Source organism: Nyctereutes procyonoides, unplaced genomic scaffold, assembly GCF_905146905.1.
Source record: "Nyctereutes procyonoides isolate TBG_1078 unplaced genomic scaffold, NYPRO_anot_genome, whole genome shotgun sequence".
NCBI classification, from domain to species: domain Eukaryota; kingdom Metazoa; phylum Chordata; class Mammalia; order Carnivora; family Canidae; genus Nyctereutes; species Nyctereutes procyonoides.
Genome location: NW_026575125.1, coordinates 35288218 through 35309622, shown reverse-complemented (window position 1 = coordinate 35309622; position 21405 = coordinate 35288218). Strand labels below are relative to the sequence as shown.

Here is a 21405-nt window from a genome sequence, read left to right as displayed (position 1 = left end):
CCAAGCTTAGTATGATTACTTTTTTCTTGTTCAACATTTTATTTTCCTGGGAATTATTAATTTACTAGTTTGCCTAGCTTTCTCTATACTTAATCACTAATTCAGCCTTAAAGTCTCTCCCATAGATATAACTCTCCCTTCAGTGTGTTTATCTATCAGAAATCTCACTGGTTTCATCTTGAAGAAATCTCTTCTACAGTCCTCTGACCTCCATTCTGGAATGGCAGTGCTCCAGACTCTTTGCACAGTTTTGATTTAGGAATCTGTAGGAGGATGGTGAAGAGGGAGAGTCCTTGACCTCTCTCTTGTGTTGCATGCCCTGTGGCATGGACCATGGGTCTTTTTCTTGGTTTAACTCCGTTGTTTTGGTAGAATAGCTTCTGCACGGTTTCCTCAATAATGTACATGGGAGGTTAATTTGAGATCTTGTGTGCCTAAAAACATCTTTAGTTTACCCTCATCTAATTGAGAGAATGGCTAGGTGTAGAATTTGAGATTCCAATAATTTTCTGTAAGAATTTTGAAGACATTGCTCCATTGTCTTCTTATTTCCATTATAACGGTTGAGGTATTTAATCTCCAGTTCTTGGACCTTATGTAACTAAGCAGACTCTTTCACTCTGTAAACTTAAATCCTTTTGCTCTGGGGATTTCCTTGTATTATTTCTTGATTCTTCTTTGTTCTCTCTGTTAGTTCATTCTGGTACCACTACTATTCTGATGTTTGGTATCCTGGACTTATCCTCTGATTTTTCTTATGTTTTCTGTTTTTATCTCTTTGTTTCTGAGAGATTTCCTTGTTTTTTCCTTTTCATCTGTTTTTTTATTTTATTTTTTTGCCATCTTTTAAAAAACTTCCAGGAGCTCGCTTTTGTTCCTAAATGTTCATTCAGTGTTCATTTTATGACATTTTTGTTGTATATGGCTATCTTAACTTCTCTTACCTCTTATCTTCCTCCAGAATCTCCATTTCATCCACTTTGCTTTTTTTTTGTTTGTTTGTTTTAATCTCTCATATTAGTGATGCTTAACTCGCAGCTCTTAGTAGAAGGTGAGACTTGCTGACTATGGTCTTCACTTTAGGATGGTCTGCTTTGGCCATTTCCTTGGGTGTCAGTCCTATCAGTGTCAGTAGATTCAAGTCTTTTTGTTGGGCTGGTGAGGAGGAGTATTCAAGTCTCTGCATAGATGGTGTGCATCTGGCCCCCAATTTTTGGCAAGTCAAATAAGAGAAGGAAACTACTATTTTCAACATTCAGTATGTAAACTTTAATCTTCTTTTTTTTTTTTTAAAGTAATCTCTACACCCAACGTGGGGCTCGAGCTCACAACCCCGAGATCAAGAGTCGCATGCTCTTCTGACTGAACCAGCCAGGTGCCCCATAATCTTCATTTTTAATACGGCATTCCTTTCCATCGATGCTAGAGTCCCCTTAGTAAAAGACCCTCCACCAGAGTGGTAGAAGTCAACCTCACACAGTGAGAGTGACAGAGGCTCTGGGAGGCTTTCATTGTCTCTTAAAGAGACTTCCAGCCAGTCCTATTTTTAGTCCCACTTTCATCCCCACTTCCAGAGGTGTCTACTGCTGCCAGTTCCTACGTGTCTTGAGGATCTGGACGGAAATAGCTTTGCTTCTTGGCTTTCCCCCCTGCCAGCTTTAGGATACAACTTCCTCACATTGGATAGTTCACTTACCACTCAGCCATCTGCTCTGCAGCCTCCAGAATTCATTGCTATTTTTTTTCTTCTCCCATTCTTTCTGTATTTGTAACTTATTGCTTAAAAAAAATTTTTTTAAGGAGTTTCAGTGGGGTATTGGGAAAAGATAAAATGGTGCGTTGTGACTCCATCATCTTTTATTAGAAATCAAGCGATGTACTTTTAAAAGCTTTTGAGTGATCCTGACAAGCTTTTGATCTATGTTTTTGAAGATGGGGAAGGTGGAGAGTATTAAAAGGAAGAAAATGCTTGAGACACAAACCCTCATAGCCTTGCTTAATTTTTGATGACATATCCCATAAAACAAGATTGTCCCACTCTTGGTGGTTCAAAATTTCAGTCATGTCAGATAAAAAAAGAGGAAAGATGGCTTAGTTCCTATATTCAGTTTTCCTGTCATATTTTCTAGCTTAGAAAGTGAGGACTCTCACCAAATAGGAAATTTCCCAAGTCACTTAAGTTACTTAAATGGCCAACATACAACTTTTTTTTCCCCCCTGCATTTCTGGTTCAGAAGTTAATAAGAAAATACTTCGACCTAGTATGAGGAGGTACCAGGGTATACTTCTTCAACTTTGTTACTTGCACAATACTTTTTACTTGACAGGACTTTTAACTTAGATGTTGTTTCTGTTGTGGTTAACCAGTTTCCTCAGTTTCCCCCCTTCAAAATTATCAATATGTCTTCCAGGTTGTTCTCATAATAGTGGCTGTGTATCCAACTTCTGTTTTAGTGATGGGCATAGTATATTTCTTTCTGTTAAATTAGTTTAAATGATTAAAAATACTAAAGTTAAATAAAATAATCTGAATTCTACTTGTTTATATCCATAGACATTCCTGAATATGTTTGTTGACAGCAATCAGGATGCTCGAAGAAGGTCTGTAAATGAGGACGATAATCCCCCTTCTCCCATTGGAGGAGATATGATGGATTCTTTAATCTCACAGCTTCAACCACCACCCCAACAGCAGGTAATGTCTCACTGAAATTCCAAATGGCTTCACATTCACATAACTTAATGGGTTCTTAAGGTGTCAGGGCTTCTTTGTTGAAAGGCAAGGAGGTCCTTGGTGGGCCCAAGATGTCCAGAAAGTCCATAAGAAAAAATAATGACATAGGGAGAGGAGGCTTCTAGTGATGGCAGGTGAACAGTACCAGAAGTAGCATTAACCTCAGATTCGTGCACTTAAAATGATGTAAGGTGATTAGCCATGTGATCATAAAAGAGGATATCCAAATGGCCAGTAAACACAGAAAGGGTGTTCTATATCGTTTGGCATCACAGAAATACAACTTAAAACCACAGTGAGAGGGCAGCCCCAGTGGCCCAGCAGTTTAGCGCCGCCTTCAGCCTGGGGTGTGATCCTGGAGACCCGGGATTGAGTCCCACGTGATGCATGGAGCCTGCTTCTCCCTCTGCCTGTGTCTCTGCCTCTGTGTGTGTGTGTATGTCTGTCATGAATAAATAAATAAAGTCTTAAAAAAAAAAAAAACAGTGAGATAATACTCCGTACCCACAAAAATGGCTTTAAGGAGAAAATTGATAATTCTTGCCAGCATTTGGTATTAGCAAGTGAAACTCCTTTACTACTGGAGGGTGCATAAAGTGGTCTAACAACCTTTCAGCGGTATTCCAGAGCACTAAATCTGAACAGTAGGCACAGCTTTGACTTAAAAATTCTACTCTTAGGTATATGTGCTACAGAAATGCATCAAGAAACACAAGAATATTAATAGCAAACATATTTATCTAAAAAGTACAAACTACCCAAATATCAAGCAACAGAGTGAGTGAATAAACTGGGTCCATTCGTACACTAGAATACTTACAAAAATGGAAGAAAAAAAAAAAGAATACAAAAATGAGAAAACAAACTCTTGCTACATGTAACAGCATGGTGAATCTTGCTGACCTAATGTTGAACAAAAGAAACCAGACGCTAATAACTATACATTTAGTATTTATATGAAATATGACAACAGACAAAATTAAGCTTGAGTGACAGCAGTTAGAATAGTGCTTACCTTTGGGGAGGTGATAAATACTTGGAAGGCATATGAGGGAGGCCTCCGGGGGACTAGTGGTATTGTTCAGTGTCTTGATCTCTGTGGCTGTGGCATTTGTAAAAATTGATCAGACTGGACATTTTCTAAGATTTGTGTTCTTTACTATATGTGATTTGTACCTTAAACAAGAAACTAGGAAGGATTATGTTGTCCTAGGTTTTTCGTGGCTGGAGATGAAGGTAAGGGTGAGGAGAGGTCAGGTTGAACTACCATATTTGATTGCCTGTAAAACCCCACCAAGTGTAAGATGCACTACTTTTTATAAACTGCCAGAAACAAAGCTGCCAGTGAAACCATGCTGTGCCATGAATTGCAAGATACAAAGATACACCCTGACTTCAGAGATAGTAAAGGGCATGGGGGTGGTGCTGAGGATCTTATAATCAGTGAAATGGTAGATAAATGATAGAGAAAAATCAGTGATCTGGTAGATAAAATAAGCAAAAAAAACATCTTGAGGTATATAAGCAATGGTAATATAAGGTCAGGAATGAGGTTTTTGCTGTTTTTTAAATATTTTGAAAGTCGGGGTTTTTAAAAACTTGTGTTATTGATGTATAATTTACACATTTCCGTATCTCATGTTTCCTGTTTCATAACCACAGAAATATGTAAAGGTTAACACTAGCCGAATGCTATGTGCTGTCTGTACTATATACTATGTGCAGGTGGCTTTTTAACCAACGTTTACTTTTTTTCTCTGCAGCCATTTCCCAAGCAACCAGGATCATCAGGTGCTTATCCCCTTACTTCACCCCCTACATCTTACCACAGCACAGTTAATCAGTCTCCCTCTATGATGCACACACAGTCTCCAGGTAAGATACTACTTCCTCTCCTGTCATGTTCAACTTTGACATCCAGAACAGATATGGACATACACACACGCACCACACATGTAGCCTAGACCTTCAGAGACCACTCCTTATCTGTGGCTAGGTATCTCCTATTCATTCCTTATGGCAGGGTTCTGAAAGCTGTGTTCATTATTCAGGAGCACTTGAAAAGGTTTGAATTAAGTGGAGGTATTGTCACCCAGAGCCAGGCTTGAAGCCCAGCTCGGAGAAGCGCTGGTCACAACACAATCTATGGCAGAGGCCAACAAACCAAGGTCCATGGGCCAATTCCTGCCCACCGACTGTTTTTGTAGTTTCGTGGGAATCCAGCCACACCCCTTAATGCAGTAGTGGGGGCTGCTTTCCTTGTAAACGATCCCTTACAGAACAAGTTTCCTAAGCTGGGTATATATGAAAGGTGCCCTGCCTGTCAGGCCACCTTTCTGCTTGTCCAAACAAAATGGCTCTGTTGGCAGTCCCATGAAGTGCACTATAAAATTGCTTGAGGATACCTAATTTTTACTTTTAACCAAACAATTCTTTGGTATCACTTAAGCTCTTGCCCTGGGCCAGATGCTCCATGGTGCTGGGGATTTAGCAGTCAGCAAGATACCAGTCCTACTCTTAAAGCTTAAGTCTAGCAAGAAAGATGGGTATCAGATTTGTTGGGTAGATGACCCCTTACCTGCTCATCAGAGATGACGGAACCACAGATGGAAGATTTGGAAGTTCCTTCATGTCACTGAAGGTCATTGAAGGCTGAGTTGAGTGGGTGAGCTCAGCCCCTGCGGAGTACGGGGAGCTGCTTCTGGATGTAGGAGCCTGAGAAGGAGCTGCTAGAGAGCAAGGAGCAAAACAGGAGATGTGGGCATAGAACCCAAGGCATATGTGTTTCTAGGATACGAGAGAGGTTTTATGTCAAGGAAGCAGAAGTAATTATTTTGGAATAATTGTAGTAGCAGACAGGTATACAGTGCTTGCTATGTGCTAAGCCGTATGTATGAGCACTTTATCCATTGAATCTCCACAGCAAAACCCACAGCTGAATATCTAAATATGACGCTTAAAGGTTAATCAAGTTGATGGACATACTTAACTGCTTGTAAGGGACTCCATTAGGCACAGAACGTAGAAAATAAATTCTCTTAGGTAGTAGTAAGAATTTGAAACGTGTAGATACTGAGGAAAGTGATGGTAATGTAGTTTCTCTGTGTAATATTTATTCGCGGTTTGAGGAGCATAGGTCCCCCTTTCCTGATCCTCGGTTGAAACTAGTCCTGTGGCTAAATCCCATCTTTAAGCTCATTGCTCTCAGTTTTTTAATATCTGCCATCTAGGCCTCCACCCTGAGCTCGAGTCCTATGTTTTCTAGCTGTCTAGTCAGCATGTCCTTGTGTAGACAATGGCTGAGACTTAACTCCTCTAACACTTCCCACCCACCTACCCCCCAGTCTGACCCCCCTCCTCCACCTCATCTCCATAAATGGCAGCCTCTTCCTGCCTGCAGCCTGGCCAGAGCTGTTAGAGTTTTGCTGGACTCCTCTTTCTCTCATACCCACTTGAGTCAGCCCCAGACACTGCCTGCTCTGTACTGAGAATTTATCCAGATTCTAACCCTCAGCCTCTACCCTCAACCGAGCCATTAACTAGCCTTCATTTGGATTATTACTGTTCCCTGTAACTTTGGTTTACCTGCCCCTGCCCTGTAGTCTCTTGTTTACACAATGACTATAGAGTGATCCTTCTGGAACAGAAGGTAGTTTATGACTCCTTTGCTCCAAACTGCAGTGGTTTCCCAGCTCAATCAGGGTAAACCCTGAGTCCTTGGAGTGGCCTACACGTCCCTGTGTGATCTGGGGAACCCGACCACCACCCTCTGTCCTCATCTCCCATTTCCCCGTGGCTCCCACAGATCCAGCCATACCGGCCCCCTGCCTGTTATTTTTACTGCTGCCTCTGGGGCCTTTGCACTAACTTTTTTTTGCCTGGAATATCTTACCCCCTGGGTATCTGCCCACCTTACCCTTCACTTACCCATGTGACCCCTTAGAGTGGTCTTCTTGTGTTGCTTTACAGAAAGAACAGCACCCACCTCCACCATTACATGATACTGCGCCCTTTCCTTGCCCTGGTTTTCTCCATAGCACTTACCACTACCTGATACACATTTGTTGTCTTTCTCGTTCTACCAGAATAGAAGTTCCACGAGGGCAGTAATTTTTGTCTCTTGGCAACTGCTACATCCCCAGTGCCTACAGTAATGCTTGGCATGAAATGAACGTTCATGCCCACTTGCTGAAAGAGTGAATGAGTGAATAAAAAAGTACACTGGGTTTTGTTTTGTTTTGTTTTGTTTTTAAGCTCAGTCAATATAAGAGCTCAGTCAATTTGGGCCCCATGGAATTGATCTCTCTCTTTTTCAGTAACAAAATCATTCCAGATTTTCTTTGTGCTATTTAAGGGAGCTTTACTGCTTATTTCTTTAATCTGTAGAGAGAGTCTTAACTTGAGGTCCTTGGCCAGGACATAGTATGTGTCCTGCGAAGATCATCTATAATTATTTTCCTTTATTAGGAAATCTGCATGCTGCCAGCTCCCCCAGTGGGGCTTTGAGAGCCCCTTCACCAGCGTCATTTGTTCCAACTCCTCCCCCATCCTCGCATGGAATCTCAATAGGACCAGGGGCCAGTTTTGCTAGTCCACATGGTGAGTCCATACGTGGAAATCGCGATTAGCATAAGAATTTGACGTGAAAGCAGTTTTTTGTTAAGTAAGTTATTTTCTTATTGCAAACTTAGCAAATTGTTCGTTGGGGAAATCACAAAAGAAAATGAATTTGTCCTGATCCCACCATGTAGAGATCTACCAGTTAGTCCATCTACTTTGGACTCCTCCCCCCTCCCCCACTCTGCCTTGCACTTCCCATCACGCACCCCATGCTTGCCTGCCTGCTCGCTTCTCTGCTGCTCTCCACCTGTCTGCTTGTCTATCCGTTCAAATACCCCACCCCCCACAATTGGGACTGTACCATATGTATTGTTTTGAGACTTGAATTTTTTAACTTTCTAACTAAAAAATTCTATTTTGAATTGGTTCGAATAAAAAATAGAAGAGGTAGCCAGTGAAGTGTGCCACCAACCACCTAGTTCCTCTTCCTAGAGGCATTCAGTGTTCTTAATTTCTCATGTGTTCTTGCAGAGACGATGTATGTATAGACAAGCAAATACTGTAAGTGTTCTCTGCCCTTTCACACACGTGACAGCATACTTCAGTGCCTTACTTTTTTCATCTATTTTTCCTGAATGCTGTGCCAAATCACAACATAAAGAACTTGCTCAGTTTTTACAGCTGTGTAACATCTGTGATTTTACTCTCTAGTATTAATATTGTAGGAACATTTCTGTCAGTAAAAACTCTACATCATCATACTAGATGGCTTCATAGTATTCCCTTGTCTTGACATACCATAATTTAATTGCCCTCCTTATTATATGTTTAGAATGTTTCCATTTTTTTTTACAACTAAAAATGGTATCATCTCTGCTCACATGATTATTCCCTTAGGTAAGTTCCTAGATGTGGAATTGCTGCCTCAAAGGGTTTGAGAAATTCTAAAGCTTTTGAAGCACATTGCAGATTGCTCACCTGAAAGGCTATACCAATTTCCTTTAGCATCAAACAAGGATGTCTATTTTCCTTAATCATTGCCAACACAGGGTATTATGACTTTCAGAAATCTTTGTCATTTGATTGGTGAAAAACGGTATTTTATTGGTTAAGATGTGCATTTCTTGATTATTAATTATGTTAAACCTTTTTTCTTTCACAAGTCTTTGGTATTTCTTATTTTATCCCTGCCTCTATGTTCTTGTGTGTTTTCTTACCAATTTATAAGACTTCGAAGTTAGGATCATTTACTCTGTGATATATGGTAAAAGTATTTTCTCAGTTTGTCATTTGGTTACAGAGGGGTATAAGTAATATGTTAAAGTGTCTACAGGATGAAATTTAAATATCAAATTGTTCAGTAATTTGCTGCTTTCAAAACTTGATTCTTGGTTCGTTTCTCAGAAAGAAAAGGGAAAAATTTCCCTCTCCTCAGCCTTGAATAGAATGAAAAACAATTTGTCAGGGTTACTTGAAAAATACAAGATTTCTGGCCCTTAAATGAGCTTTGAGATTTTTTTCCTTGACATTTTCAAAGATGTTCGCAAATAGGTTTTGAAAGTAGTAGGTTGTTGCATAGTATACAGTAGATTGTTACGTGTTGCACATGTTAAAGCCTGTGTGAAGGTTTTATCCTTTCTAATGTTGTATCATGTATAAAAGTACATAAACTACACAAAATAGAGATTCAGATGTGCCATGTTAAGCATCATACTTCGGTGAAATAGCGAAAGAAAAAATGATCACCTTGTAAAGGGTCGAGCATTTCAGCACTGCCAAGTACTTTTCAGTTGTTAAAATACAGGTTTTGAAGACCATCTGTTTACTTGTTTACAGGAACCCTAGACCCTAGTTCTCCATACACTATGGTGTCACCAAGCGGACGAGCTGGGAACTGGCCAGGGTCTCCTCAAGTGTCTGGCCCCTCACCAGCAACACGCATGCCTGGAATGTCACCAGCCAATCCATCACTACATTCTCCAGTTCCAGATGCTTCTCATTCCCCTCGAGCTGGAACAAGTGAGCATCACCATCACTTTAGTGTTCATTTTAGCCTAACCTCCAAATGACCTATTTTTTTCTCATCCTCACATTGGAAAGTTGTGACCTACTTATTAAATGGGGATACTTCATAACTTAAACTTTTAGCCCTTTAGTAAATTGGTTAACAATAGTTAATTTGCATAGTCAAGCAAAATGTAAGAAAGGGAAATGTCTCCAGAAATCTTTTGAGGTGAGTCCCAGAGCCTCTGTTATGCCTACTAACTTAGCTGCAAAACTAGACCTTGAAAGGACGCCTAAAGTTAATTGACAAGGTTGTGTAAATTAACACAGGAGAAAATTGCAGACATAATGTTAGTTTTCCAGGCTCTGCTTTGCTACTCACGTGTCTGTGGTCAGCTCCCACATGGGCTGGGGCCTGGCTGGTCTAAAATGGCCCCAGCCGGCATGGCTTCCTCTGCTCCATGTGGTCTCATACTTGATCACAGCCTTGTTCATTTGGTGGCTGGATGGGCTTTCAAGAACATGAGCGAAATCCTAGTTTGTAGTTGGCATCACATCATTTCCACTGCATCCTTTCAGTCACAGTAAGTCACAAGGCCAGCCCAGATTCCGGGTCAAGAAATAGACTCTGCCCCTCAAAGGGCTTGCTATAAAGTCACTTTGCAAGGGACCTAGCTACAGGGAGAATAACTGGCTATTTTGCTGACAGGAAGCTAACATGATTGTTACACCACAAGGAGTAACGAAAATAGTATGGATTGCTTTAGAATATCAAAGATTTATAATAAAAGCAAAACAGAACAATGGAACAGTGTGTTTTTGTAAATGAAATGACATGTTTTCCTTCCCAAAAGGTTCCCAAACTTTGCCAACAAACATGCCTCCACCTCGTAAACTACCTCAGCGCTCCTGGGCAGCCTCCATACCTACCATCCTCACACATAGTGCCTTGAACATTTTACTGCTGCCCTCTCCAACACCAGGCCTTGTACCTGGCCTGGCAGGTAGTTACCTTTGTTCTCCGCTTGAGAGATTCCTTGGATCGGTCATCATGAGACGGCACCTTCAAAGAATCATTCAACAAGAAACGGTATGGGTACTAGTGAACTCCTTGGTGGTGATTGTTGGAGGTGGGTGCTACGTTGCCCCACAGAGTGACATCTGAACTAATATGATGTTCCCTCACTTCTGTTAGCTTGTTGAAACTGCTTTCCACCCTGCTCTAGCATTAAAAATGGACTCCACTTTTTTCTTTTTCATTCTTCTGTTAACATGCTCCTGCATTTTATAGTTTGCTGTGCTATGGCTGACATTAGGGATCCGTAGATAGGTCCCACGGGGTCCGCATAGTGCCATTGGACGAATGGACCCTGGATCAGCCTTTGCAGAGAGTAGCATACAAGCAACTATTGGCCTTCTGGAATCTCTTGCAGGCAGGCTGACTTTGAATCAGATTCTCCATTGAAATCAACTTATTTATGATCACAAGCTTGAAAGCTCCTTTTTAGATACATGAACAACTGAACTGATTAAGAAAAAGACTTGTGTCCTATGGTGATACCCTCAGGAGATAGTGCAGAGTTGTTACTACCAGTTCTGGAGTCCCAGCTGTCTGGGTTTGTACCCAGGCCATGCTACCTGCTAGTACAACCTTTACCTTTCAATAATGGTAGATAATAGTATTTATATAACTCCTAGCAATTGTGGTAGTTGGAGGTATTTCACATAAAGCCCTTAGCGTAATATCTTGGTATCGCTCAGTATATATTAGTTATGTATAACTCTTGATATATGTATGTGTTAATGAGGTAGAATGGTGAATGTTTAAAATACCCACTCCATGGATGGCACCAAGCTATTTTGCAACCTTTATATACAGATTTGAAAATTACAGAGGTTTTAACATAAGTTAAATAGCATTTTAAAAAATGATTATTATGAGACCTGTGGTCTGTCCTCACTCTGCCACTTAAGAGCCATGGAAACTTTCAGCTCTTTTTGAACCTCATTTTGCTCATCTGCATAATCAACATGTTACACTAGAGCAGAGGTCAGTAAACTACTGGCCCAGGGAGCAAGTCCTACCCACCACCTGTTTTTAGTAAAGTTTTAGTAGAACATAGTGGCACCCATTGACTTACTTATTGTTGATGGCAGCTTTCAACCATGATGGAATCATGGAGTAATTGTGACAAACCATGTAGCCTAAAATATTTATTCACTATTACTTTACAGAAAAATTTGCCAGCTGCTGGGCCAATATAAGGTCCCAGTCCAGATCCAACATTTTATAATGGTATTCTTTATTCTTCTGTGCCATTAAAAAAAAATTCTCGTGGAAAATTTTATACATAAAAGTTGAGAGTATAATAGTATAAGAGTATGAACTTCTATGTTCTTATCACCTACCTTCAACAGTGAACCCCTGTCAATAGTTTTCTCTATAGCTTCTTCCAGATGGTTTGACAGCAAATCTCAGACGTCGTTTCATCCCTAAAGACCATTTCTTTATCATCAGATAGCTAGTTGGTGTCCAGATTACCCAAGTTGTTACAGTTTTTACAGTCTACAGTAGAACCCAAACAAGTCTTTAAGTCCCTTTTAAACTGTAGGCTCCCTCTCCATCTCTTCTTACACATTTTATTTGTTGAAGAAACCATATCCTTTGTCTTCTCGAGTTTCTCAGTCTGGATTTTGCTGATTGCCTCCCTTTGGAATTCCTGAACATGTTCTTTTGACCCTCACATTTCTGTATTGGTCCACCCTGCGGATCTAACTACCAAATTCCAGCGCAAGTTTGTTGTTGTTTCATGAGGATATTCCATAGATTTTGTTCTATTCTTCCATTGAGAGACCCCTAATGTGTGGTTCCTTTGGGATGTTAGCAATTGATGGTGCTCAGTGCCTAGATATTTTTGTTTGGGAACAGTTCTCAGCTGAGTTGTTTTCCCTTTGAAACAGTTCTCTCAGCAACATTTTCATTTTCTCTTTGTCTTACATTTTAACTCCATGCATCCTTCATGTTTTGCAGCTGCAGCTGATAAATTCCAATGAACCTGGAGTGATCATGTTTAAAACTGATGCGCTGAAATGCAGAGTAGCCCTTAGTCCCAAAACCAATCAAACACTTCAGCTAAAAGTGACACCTGAAAATGCAGGACAGTGGAAACCCGATGAACTTCAAGTTTTGGAGAAATTCTTTGAAACAAGAGTATGTGTTTCTTAATGCATAGTTTTAATACAGGCATACCTTGTTTTATTGCACTTTGCTTTCTTGTGCTTCATAGATACTGAATGTTTTTTACAAATTGAAAGTTTGTGGCAGTCCTGCATGGAGCCAGTGTGTCAGGGCCATTTTCCCAACAGCATTTCCTCACTTCCTTCCTGTCTCTTTGTCACATTTTGATAACTTCTCGCAATATTTCAAACTCTCCCATTATTTCTTATGGTGATCAATGATTGTGACTCACTGAAAGCTCAAGTGATAGCATTTTTTAGCAATGAAGTATTTTTTAAGATAGGTTCTTTTTTTTTTAAGACATAACACCATTGCACACTTAATAGACTACAGTATGATATAAACGTAACTTTTATATGTACTGGGGAACCAGAAAACTCATTCGACTTGCTTTATTGCGGTGGTCTGGAATTGAACTCACATCTCCAAAGTATGCTTGTACAATCGACAAAAGGGAAGAGTCAAAGTAGAATGCAGAGTAACTTGCTTTATTCATCCCTATAGGTTGCAGGACCGCCATTTAAAGCCAACACTTTAATAGCCTTCACCAAGCTGTTAGGAGCTCCTACACACATCCTCAGGGACTGTGTGCATATTATGAAGCTAGAGCTGGTAAGTTACAGAGAAATGCATACTTCTATGTATAGCAAGGTTTGTCTGGAGGTTGGAGTGGGTGGGAGCAGTATTTATTGGTTTCCACCTATTTATATGTACTTCTGTTTTTCTCCTATTTTTCTTAATTTTTAAGATTTTATTTATCTTTGAATAGGTAACACAGCCCTCTTTTAATTTTTGAATTTAGATCAAGATGTGATACAGGGGGAAATTTCCCACATATCCCTGTCTAGCTGTCTAGTCTCCCTCCCTACAGACAACCCAAGTTACCAGTGGCTTACCTCTTAAAACAAATATATTTAATTCACTCTTCCTGCTCTCGGATACTGAAATGATGCTCCCGTGGCTTCTTTTAATACTGTTGTAGTTTCATTTTATAAATTACTTATTTAGGTTTTTGATCCATTTAAAATATACCTTGTTGTCAAATGTGAGGTATGGATCTAGCTTTTTCAGATGCCCCAAATTGCCCTAATATCATTTGTTTAAAAATTTCTTCTCTGGAGGAGATTAATCCCTCTTCTTTCCTGTGAAAATACACAGTTATATAAATGGAATTCAGGTGACAGCTGATTTTATTTTTCCAAGCTTACAGGACTTTCAAATGTTTCTAGTATTGTTTTGGGTAATTCCAAATACCTTACTCCTTTTTCCAGTTGGTGTTTTACTGTTAGTATCGGGACAGGAATGTTCCTTTGCTAATAGTCAACATTTGGCTTCTGCTCTGGTAGCCTATAGGAAACATTATTTGTATCAAAAATATACCCATTTGAGTTTTTGAAGGAATAGGTATTCATGTGGCTGAAAAGAAAAAAAAAAGTACCAGTAGGGGCGACTGGGTGGTTCAGCTGGTTAAATGGCCAGCCCTTGATTTTGATCTCAGGGTCCTGGAATGGAGCCCTTAGTCCAGTTCTGCACTCAGCGGGGAGTCTACTTCAGGATTCTCTCTCTCTCTCTCCCTCTACCCTCCTCCCAGCTTGCGTGCGTGCATGCGCACGCACATACACACTCTAAAATAAATGAATCTTTAAAAAACAAAACAAAAAACACCAGAGAATACAGTTTAAAATTATTAACACAATTTGACAAGTATGTTTTAGAGAAGGAGTTGGGAATGAGCCTAGGAAGTCTGGGCTGGCAACAGTTAAGAAGGGCCTTGAAAAAAAAAATAAAAAAAAAAAAAAAGAAGGGCCTTGAATGCCAGGTCTTGGTCCTGGCAGGGGAAGGGAAGGGAACAAATAGCATGTGTTACTGCATGTCACTAAACATTTGTGAGGTCGATTAGAACTGTGCTCTAGGACATTCTTCTGGCAGTGGTAGATGGAGTAGCAGGGAAAGGAAGCCACTGGAAGGGACCATTAGGGGTCACAAGAGAAGTCAGAAATCCTGGAGCTTGGTGGCATCCATGAAAATAGAGCGGTGGGAACAGATGTCCGAGATACCAAGGAAGCAGAATCCATTGGCCTTGGGAATTAACGGAGTGGGAGAAAAGGAAGGAAACATGTCACCTCGGTCTGGAGTTGATTTTTCATGTAGTAACATCATGTATGCATTTTCTTTGAAATAATGCAGGCTATAATCTTTATGTTCTGTACATAATGGAGTATAAAATAAAATTCTGACCTTTCAGACTTCTCTACTAGGATGTAATTTTAAATGTTCACATGACTTTATCATGATTTCAAAAACAGTTTCCTGACCAGGCAACACAACTAAAATGGAATGTCCAGTTTTGCCTGACGATCCCTCCCAGTGCGCCTCCAATTGCACCCCCTGGGACACCTGCTGTGGTGCTGAAATCCAAAATGCTATTTTTTGTAAGTACACCCAGCACATGTGTGAGACAGAGAGAGAGAGAGAGTGTGTGTGTGTGCATGCGTGTGCTGTCGCATGTACAGAGCCCCCGAGGAAAAAGCCATGTGAGGATAGTAAGACAACTTTTAGATTACTGCAGAGTTAACTGTCACTGCCAAACACAGGCTCAGATCCTCAATTGTCAGTGTAGACATGATGTACTCCCCGTCCCTTCAGTAATAACAGAAATGTATTGAACTCTAGGCAATTGTGTGGCACACTTGCATCTTAACCATAATATTCAGTTGTCACTTTTGTCATCTTTAGTTTTCTTTTGCCTGAGCTATCTTAATCTGATAGAGTAAATAATAGCACCTTTGATAAATTTAGGCAAATGTTTTATTTTCTTACTACGTTTTTATTCTCTTTGTATGTGTTGTGTGTCTTCAGCTTCAGCTAACTCAGAAAACATCGGTCCCTCCCCAAGAACCTGTTAGTATTATAGTTCCGATCATTTATGACATGGCTTCAGGTACAACCCAACAGGCAGACATTCCCAGACAGCAGAACTCTTCTGTTGCTGCTCCCATGATGGTCAGCAACATTCTGAAGAGGTTTGCAGAGATGAACCCACCACGACAAGGTACATGACCAGTAGATGATATTTTATTGCATATATGTTATAAAAGTTTTTTTGAGAGATTCCTTCTCCTTCCCTCTGCTCCCTCCTTACCTGCTTCATCCCCAATTCTAGTAATAGAGCACTGATTGCTGTGGCCCTCTTAATGTCTGCCTGTCGCTTTCTTCCTTTCTCACTGGTTCTTCATTTTTGTCCATGTCTCTGCTGCCTGGACCTCATTTTTGTTAGTGATTTCACTATCAGGACTGACCCAGTTGCTAATGCCAGAAGCTTGTATTTATAGCACACATTGCCACAGAGCCCTAGGTTAGGATGATAGACTTTTTCATGGCTGTGAATTCCTGCCCTCCCATTGATACCTGCCACTCTGTATGTCACCAGTTGAAATGCATGTTGGTTTCTCATATTTCATGGTTCAATCATGAATAGAATATTATCATTCAAAGTTCTGTATCTTCTAAATGTTTTGTGAAGAATAAAAGCTGATACAAATGGCATCACTGCTTTTTTGGGCTTCTTATATAAGTGTCAGGCGGGTGCAAGTGAACCTTTTCACCAAGTGCACAATGAAGCTCTCAAACAACATTTTCAAGGAACCCTGAATGTTTCTGGCAGGTAAACAAGGTCCCTTCCATACTGTGGTAGCCTACATGTAACAGCACGATTCCCAGCAGTGCTAACTGGTCAAAAAACCTAAAGTTCAGCAAGGAGAACTTTTCTTCCATTTTGCCTGTTGCTGTTTTTAAGGAAATTAAATTTGAATTAAAATTTGCTTATTTCTGATATTAAGGAAGTCCTCTGTAGCTTTCTGTTGAGAATCGCATGACAACAGAGTTATGTTTATAAATGAGGGAAAGTTGTTCTCTGAAACATTATTTAGGTACCACAGTGTTAAAACTTTACCAGAAACCAGAATCATGGGAGAAATTACACTTTCAGCTATTTATTTCTCCATATTGTATATACATAGGCAAGTTTTCACTCACATAGAGTTTACAAGGATTGCACTGGGCAGTAGAGAAGAGTATGCTTCTTTTGTTGTGATACTTCTTCCACTTCTTACAATTTTCTGCTTCCATCCTTTGACTTATCTCTTCTTTCAGCTAAAAATAGGTCCTTAAGAATCAAAGTACAAAGCTGAAGAATTTTCAGAGTAGCAGTTCGGTAGAACTTTGATGATAAGGCCATTCCTTCACAAGCAGATGATTATCATTATTATGTCTTGTGGAATTTACAATTAAAAGAATGTGTTGATCCTCTTGGGATCAAATAAGTTTTTCTATGTATCAATAATGAAAATGTGTTTTTAAAAAGGAAAAAGGATGTAACTTTTCCTTTTATTTGAGAAATTATTGGGATGCTTTAGGAATGTTTTTTTTTTTTCTTTTCTTTTTTCAGTCTTTTTTGTATCTACCTTAGACTGGGCAAGACTGGGGTTTCTTTTTTTTTTTCTGTACCAGTTGGAGGGAAGCTTGCAGTAACTTGCACAGGGTTACTGCACACCCCACCCTTTGCCAAAAGGCCATTATTCAGTTGAGGCCTCCAATTCTCTCACTTGCAGCCACTGTAGCATTACGCCATGCACCAGGAAAGGGACTCAGCTTTTGGTTTATATTTTTTACAGCTGGTTTGGGTTTATTATATTTAAGTATGTGTAATGTTCACAAGAAGTAAGAGGCAGGGTCTTTGGTTTCTTTGAGCAAAGGGGACATTGAAAGGATGAGTTTTTAGCCTCCCCCACAACCTCCCCCCCCCACCTGCCCCAAACAAGTCTTGTTTTTGGATTGTCGTTGTGCCATACTTCAGCCTCCCTCCCCTGCAACCCATCACTTCCTCCCCTCCCAGTGAAGTGCTTTTAAGAAAAATTACTTTTCTTTTTATTAATTGATATTAATGTTGAACTCCAGAAGTTGATCTTTTCCTTTAAATTTGAGAAAACTCCAGTATATGTCATAGAAGTGCACTGTCCAATATAACTGTCACTAGCCACATGTGGCTATTTAAATTCAAGCTTAGTTAAAATTAACTAAAATTTTAAAATTCCTCAGTCACACAAGCTATTACAGGTACTCAGGAGCCACAGTGTACATATAGAATATTTCCATCAGCACAAAAAGTTCTATTGCACAGTGCGGTCACAGACATTTTTATCCAGCCTTTAAAGCAACATTAGAAGGACATCATTGATGTTGTAACTGATGCATAAATCTAAACTAGATATTTTCATTAGATTCAAATGCACAAACGGTCAGTAGCCTTGAAACCCAAATTTAAAGGTTTATCCAATGCTCCAGTGTTTCTACAGAGAAACTTGAGGCCTATCTTCTTAAATCCAAACCCAACTGTAACTTACCCAGAATTTCCCCATGAGAAGAAAAACAAATAAAACCTGAATCAAGTATCATTTGATACTTGTTAGCAACAAAGCTTAATAATTCCCTATAACCTGTGCAGTTAAAATTTAGACTTTTATTTTGACCCTTGAAGTTCTTGCTGATTTTAGATTTAATTATCCCTACCCCCACCGGTGTGTTGACATCATCTTTCCTGTATTGCGAATAGCTAATGACCATTTTTCTCTGTTGCAGGTGAATGCACAATATTTGCAGCTGTTCGTGATTTAATGGCTAATCTTACACTGCCCCCTGGTGGGCGTCCATAGACACTATTGTTTTTAAACCAGGAAGGCTGACAAATGAGACAAAACAGAAAAAAAAAAAATCTGAATTTAGCCTTCAGTTTAAAAAAGGACTTTTTTTGACTTTAAGAGCTAAAATATTCTAAACTGGCAAAAATTTTCAGGGTGCACTTCTTTCATCAAAAAGACCATCAATCTTTTGTATAGTGAACTTGTATAGTGTGTTTAAATGGGACACATTTCAAACTAGGTAAAACATTGGTATCCGCTTGCCAGTAATAGATTTAATATTCTGTTTTATACTATAAAGTTATGGAAATGCCAAACTTGTTTATTTAATTGTTTTCTTATGTTTTGGGTGTAATAGTCCTTTTTTTGGTTTTTGTTTTGTTTTTTAAGGCAGGTCTGTCATTTTTGAATACTGTAAAACTGTGATAAACTTTATATTGAAGCTGTATTTTAATATGCCCGCTTTGAGTCCTTACATGAAAATGTTCTGGGAGTTGTTATAAACACATCCCAAAGAAGCAATATTTAATAAAACTAGGTTAAAAAAAACAAAACAAAACAGTGACACTCACTTGTGTGTATATCAGCTTTATAGACTTCTCCTGGCCTCCTTTATCTTTCAGCTGGTGGGGCCAATAATTAATTTCTAATGATACATGTCTGAAATTTGACCAGAAACCTCTACTTCTTTGTTTCAAGTTTAATTTATTTTCTTCAGCTATTCCTAACTTGACTGATGGTGAATATTTAGCACCGTAGTTGTCTTTCAGTGTAGGATTTGGGTAAAAAAGAAGGAACCAGTCTTTGAGAAGAGACAGTGAATAGTTCATATTGATCAAGGATCCCAAATACTACAATCATTCTCATCTGTTGAAGATATGGAAACTTTTCTGTTAGGCAAATATAGTTTATAGGTTACTTCTGCATACAGCATTAATTAGGAAACCTAGAACTTGAATGCTCCACCCTTGCATTAAATTTCTGTGACGTTTTCTTTATCTTGCTTAACTTCTGCCTCCCTTTCCTTCCCCACCACACTTGGGGTTGTTCTAAACAATCCCAACTTAATTCATTATCAACAAAACAGTAAAATGTTTTGCTTGGAAGAAACCTGGTACAGCGACCTCACTTTGAAGAAGCCAACTTCAGTGCCGTCCAGGGTGAAGTGAAGTTTCTGGTGCTGACCCATCTCAGCCGAGTTTCTTTTGGAGCACTGTGCTGTCTCTCCCAGTCAGTCAGGGACTTTTTTAAGCTTTAAAGAATGTGATCAGAAGCAAAAGTCTTCTGGTGACCTAATATTATTTGGGACCGTTTTTTATATGATAATACTATACAGAGTTATCTGGTCACTGGAATATTGGCTCTCCAGTGAATTTTAGATGCTCTAATTCCACTTTAGGATGATTTGAACTTCTGGTAACTATCAACTACCAAATTCTAGTTTCAGACATCTCACTGCAGCTGTATCATATCTGTTCTCAACTTTGCTTGATTCTCTAATCACTTCTGGTCAGAGTCGAGGCCTTCTCTGCCATTCTTCAGTGTCTTATTTCTACCTTTATCCCCTGCTTCTTACCCAGCTCTGCCGCTGTTCAGGAGCAGGTGACTGGACTTTATCCTTCTTTTAACTTATCTTTTATCCTTCGTTTTTCTGTTCTCCTTACAACGGGAATCACATCAGTTTGTCAATCTCTAACGTGTCTTTATCAAGGATCAGCCCTTTTCTGTTGGTAGCTGAGTCCTTTCTTTCATATAGAAATCCTACGTGTATATACAAGAAATGTATTTTTATCTGCAGGATGATATTGTCTCAAATTTTATGAAAGAGTAAACTTTTCAGATATTCTCCCTTTTAAGTGTGGTTTTGAAACATTAATTGTATTTTTTAAACATGATGCATTCAGCGGACACTTTTTTTTCTGATAACTCCTCTCTGAATGCCTCGTGCAAATCAAAAGGTAGGATTCAGCGAGCAGAATTTGCTTTCATTGCTTAAGAAGGATAAACCCATGAATACAAATTTTGATATTATGCTTGGTACTTGGAATTGGTATACACTTTATTAAAGCTTGAAAACACTAGAATTCAAATCTTAGGTTTCAGGATAAACCATGTCTTTTGCCTCTTTTTGTTACCCAGGTTCAATCAAAGGGACGGGATGCCCATAGTGATTTTCTCTGATGGGTGTTTTCAATGTGATTTTAGTATATTTGGTAATAAAATATATACAAGTTTCAGAGAACTACCAACTCTCTCTAGTTAATTTGCACGGAGATGTTTTAGATAGTAATCTGGTTTAGCATTAGTTTGATCTCGAAAGAAGAAATTAGTTCTGATTTGCCATCTCTTTTTTTTTTTTCATTCACTGAAATGCCATTTTGGAAGGTGTAGAAGTACTTTCAGAATTAGGAAGAAGGTGAAAAATTCAACAGAACATACCGAGTTTTTAAATAGCACGGCTGAACCTTATGTTTGAAAGTTAACTCTGAGCTAGTGTAAGCAGAATAAAGCATAACTGATTTTAATTTAAATACCACTAATAACTGTGTTGAAGTTAATACAGTAACTCATTCAGCCACAGAATACTAATCATTTGTTAGTAACTCTATGGATCATGATTAATTTGATAACTTCAAGAAGTATAATTTTGGTAAATCCAGAATCCAATTTCTACACAGAAAAGTTTCTTTAAAAATTTTTTTTTTTATTTACTCATGAGAGACTCAGAATGAGAGGCAGAGACATAGGTGGAGCGAGAAGCAGGCTCCATGCAGGGAGCCCCATAAGGGATTCCATCCCAGGGCTCCAGGATCACGCCTTGGGCCGAAGGCAGTCACTCAACCGCTAAGCCATCAGGCATCCCAAAATGTTCCTTTCTTTCATGACTTTTTTTCCTCAAAGAACTACCCGTTATATTTTACTTTAATGTATATTATCCAAGTTTGTGATACAAAATCAATATACAGAAAATTTTAAGAGAACTTCTCAGGAAACTTTAGAGGCAGAAAGGAAAAACGTTAATGTATATTTCATTATTTCTTGTGGAATTTCCTCTTTGGTTTGATGAGAGTGGACAATATGTCTAAGGAAATGATTGGAAATTTACTTAGGGTGGATTTAGTATTGAGGTTATTAAGAAAAAAGAAGCAGAGCACAGCCAGCATTGAGCTGCA

The 21405-nt window shown here is 39.2% G+C and overlaps 1 protein-coding gene across 2 annotated transcripts in view; it reads left to right on the top strand.

Moving 5' to 3' along the window:
• MED14 (mediator complex subunit 14) overlaps window positions 1–20474 on the top strand; it is a 66720-nt gene extending 46246 nt beyond the window's left edge. Inside the window, exons 22-31 of one of the 2 annotated variants that reach the window (XM_055337888.1) lie at window positions 2555–2695; window positions 4498–4609; window positions 7202–7333; window positions 9131–9313; window positions 10153–10388; window positions 12330–12509; window positions 13041–13148; window positions 14843–14968; window positions 15396–15588; window positions 18174–20474. In XM_055337888.1, coding sequence (XP_055193863.1) covers window positions 2555–2695; window positions 4498–4609; window positions 7202–7333; window positions 9131–9313; window positions 10153–10388; window positions 12330–12509; window positions 13041–13148; window positions 14843–14968; window positions 15396–15588; window positions 18174–18247 — 1485 coding nt within the window. In that variant the 3' untranslated portion in view covers window positions 18248–20474. The remainder of the gene's footprint in view (window positions 1–2554; window positions 2696–4497; window positions 4610–7201; window positions 7334–9130; window positions 9314–10152; window positions 10389–12329; window positions 12510–13040; window positions 13149–14842; window positions 14969–15395; window positions 15589–18173) is intronic. The other variant, XM_055337889.1, reaches the window with a different exon arrangement.
• The last annotated feature ends 931 nt before the right edge of the window (window positions 20475–21405 follow it).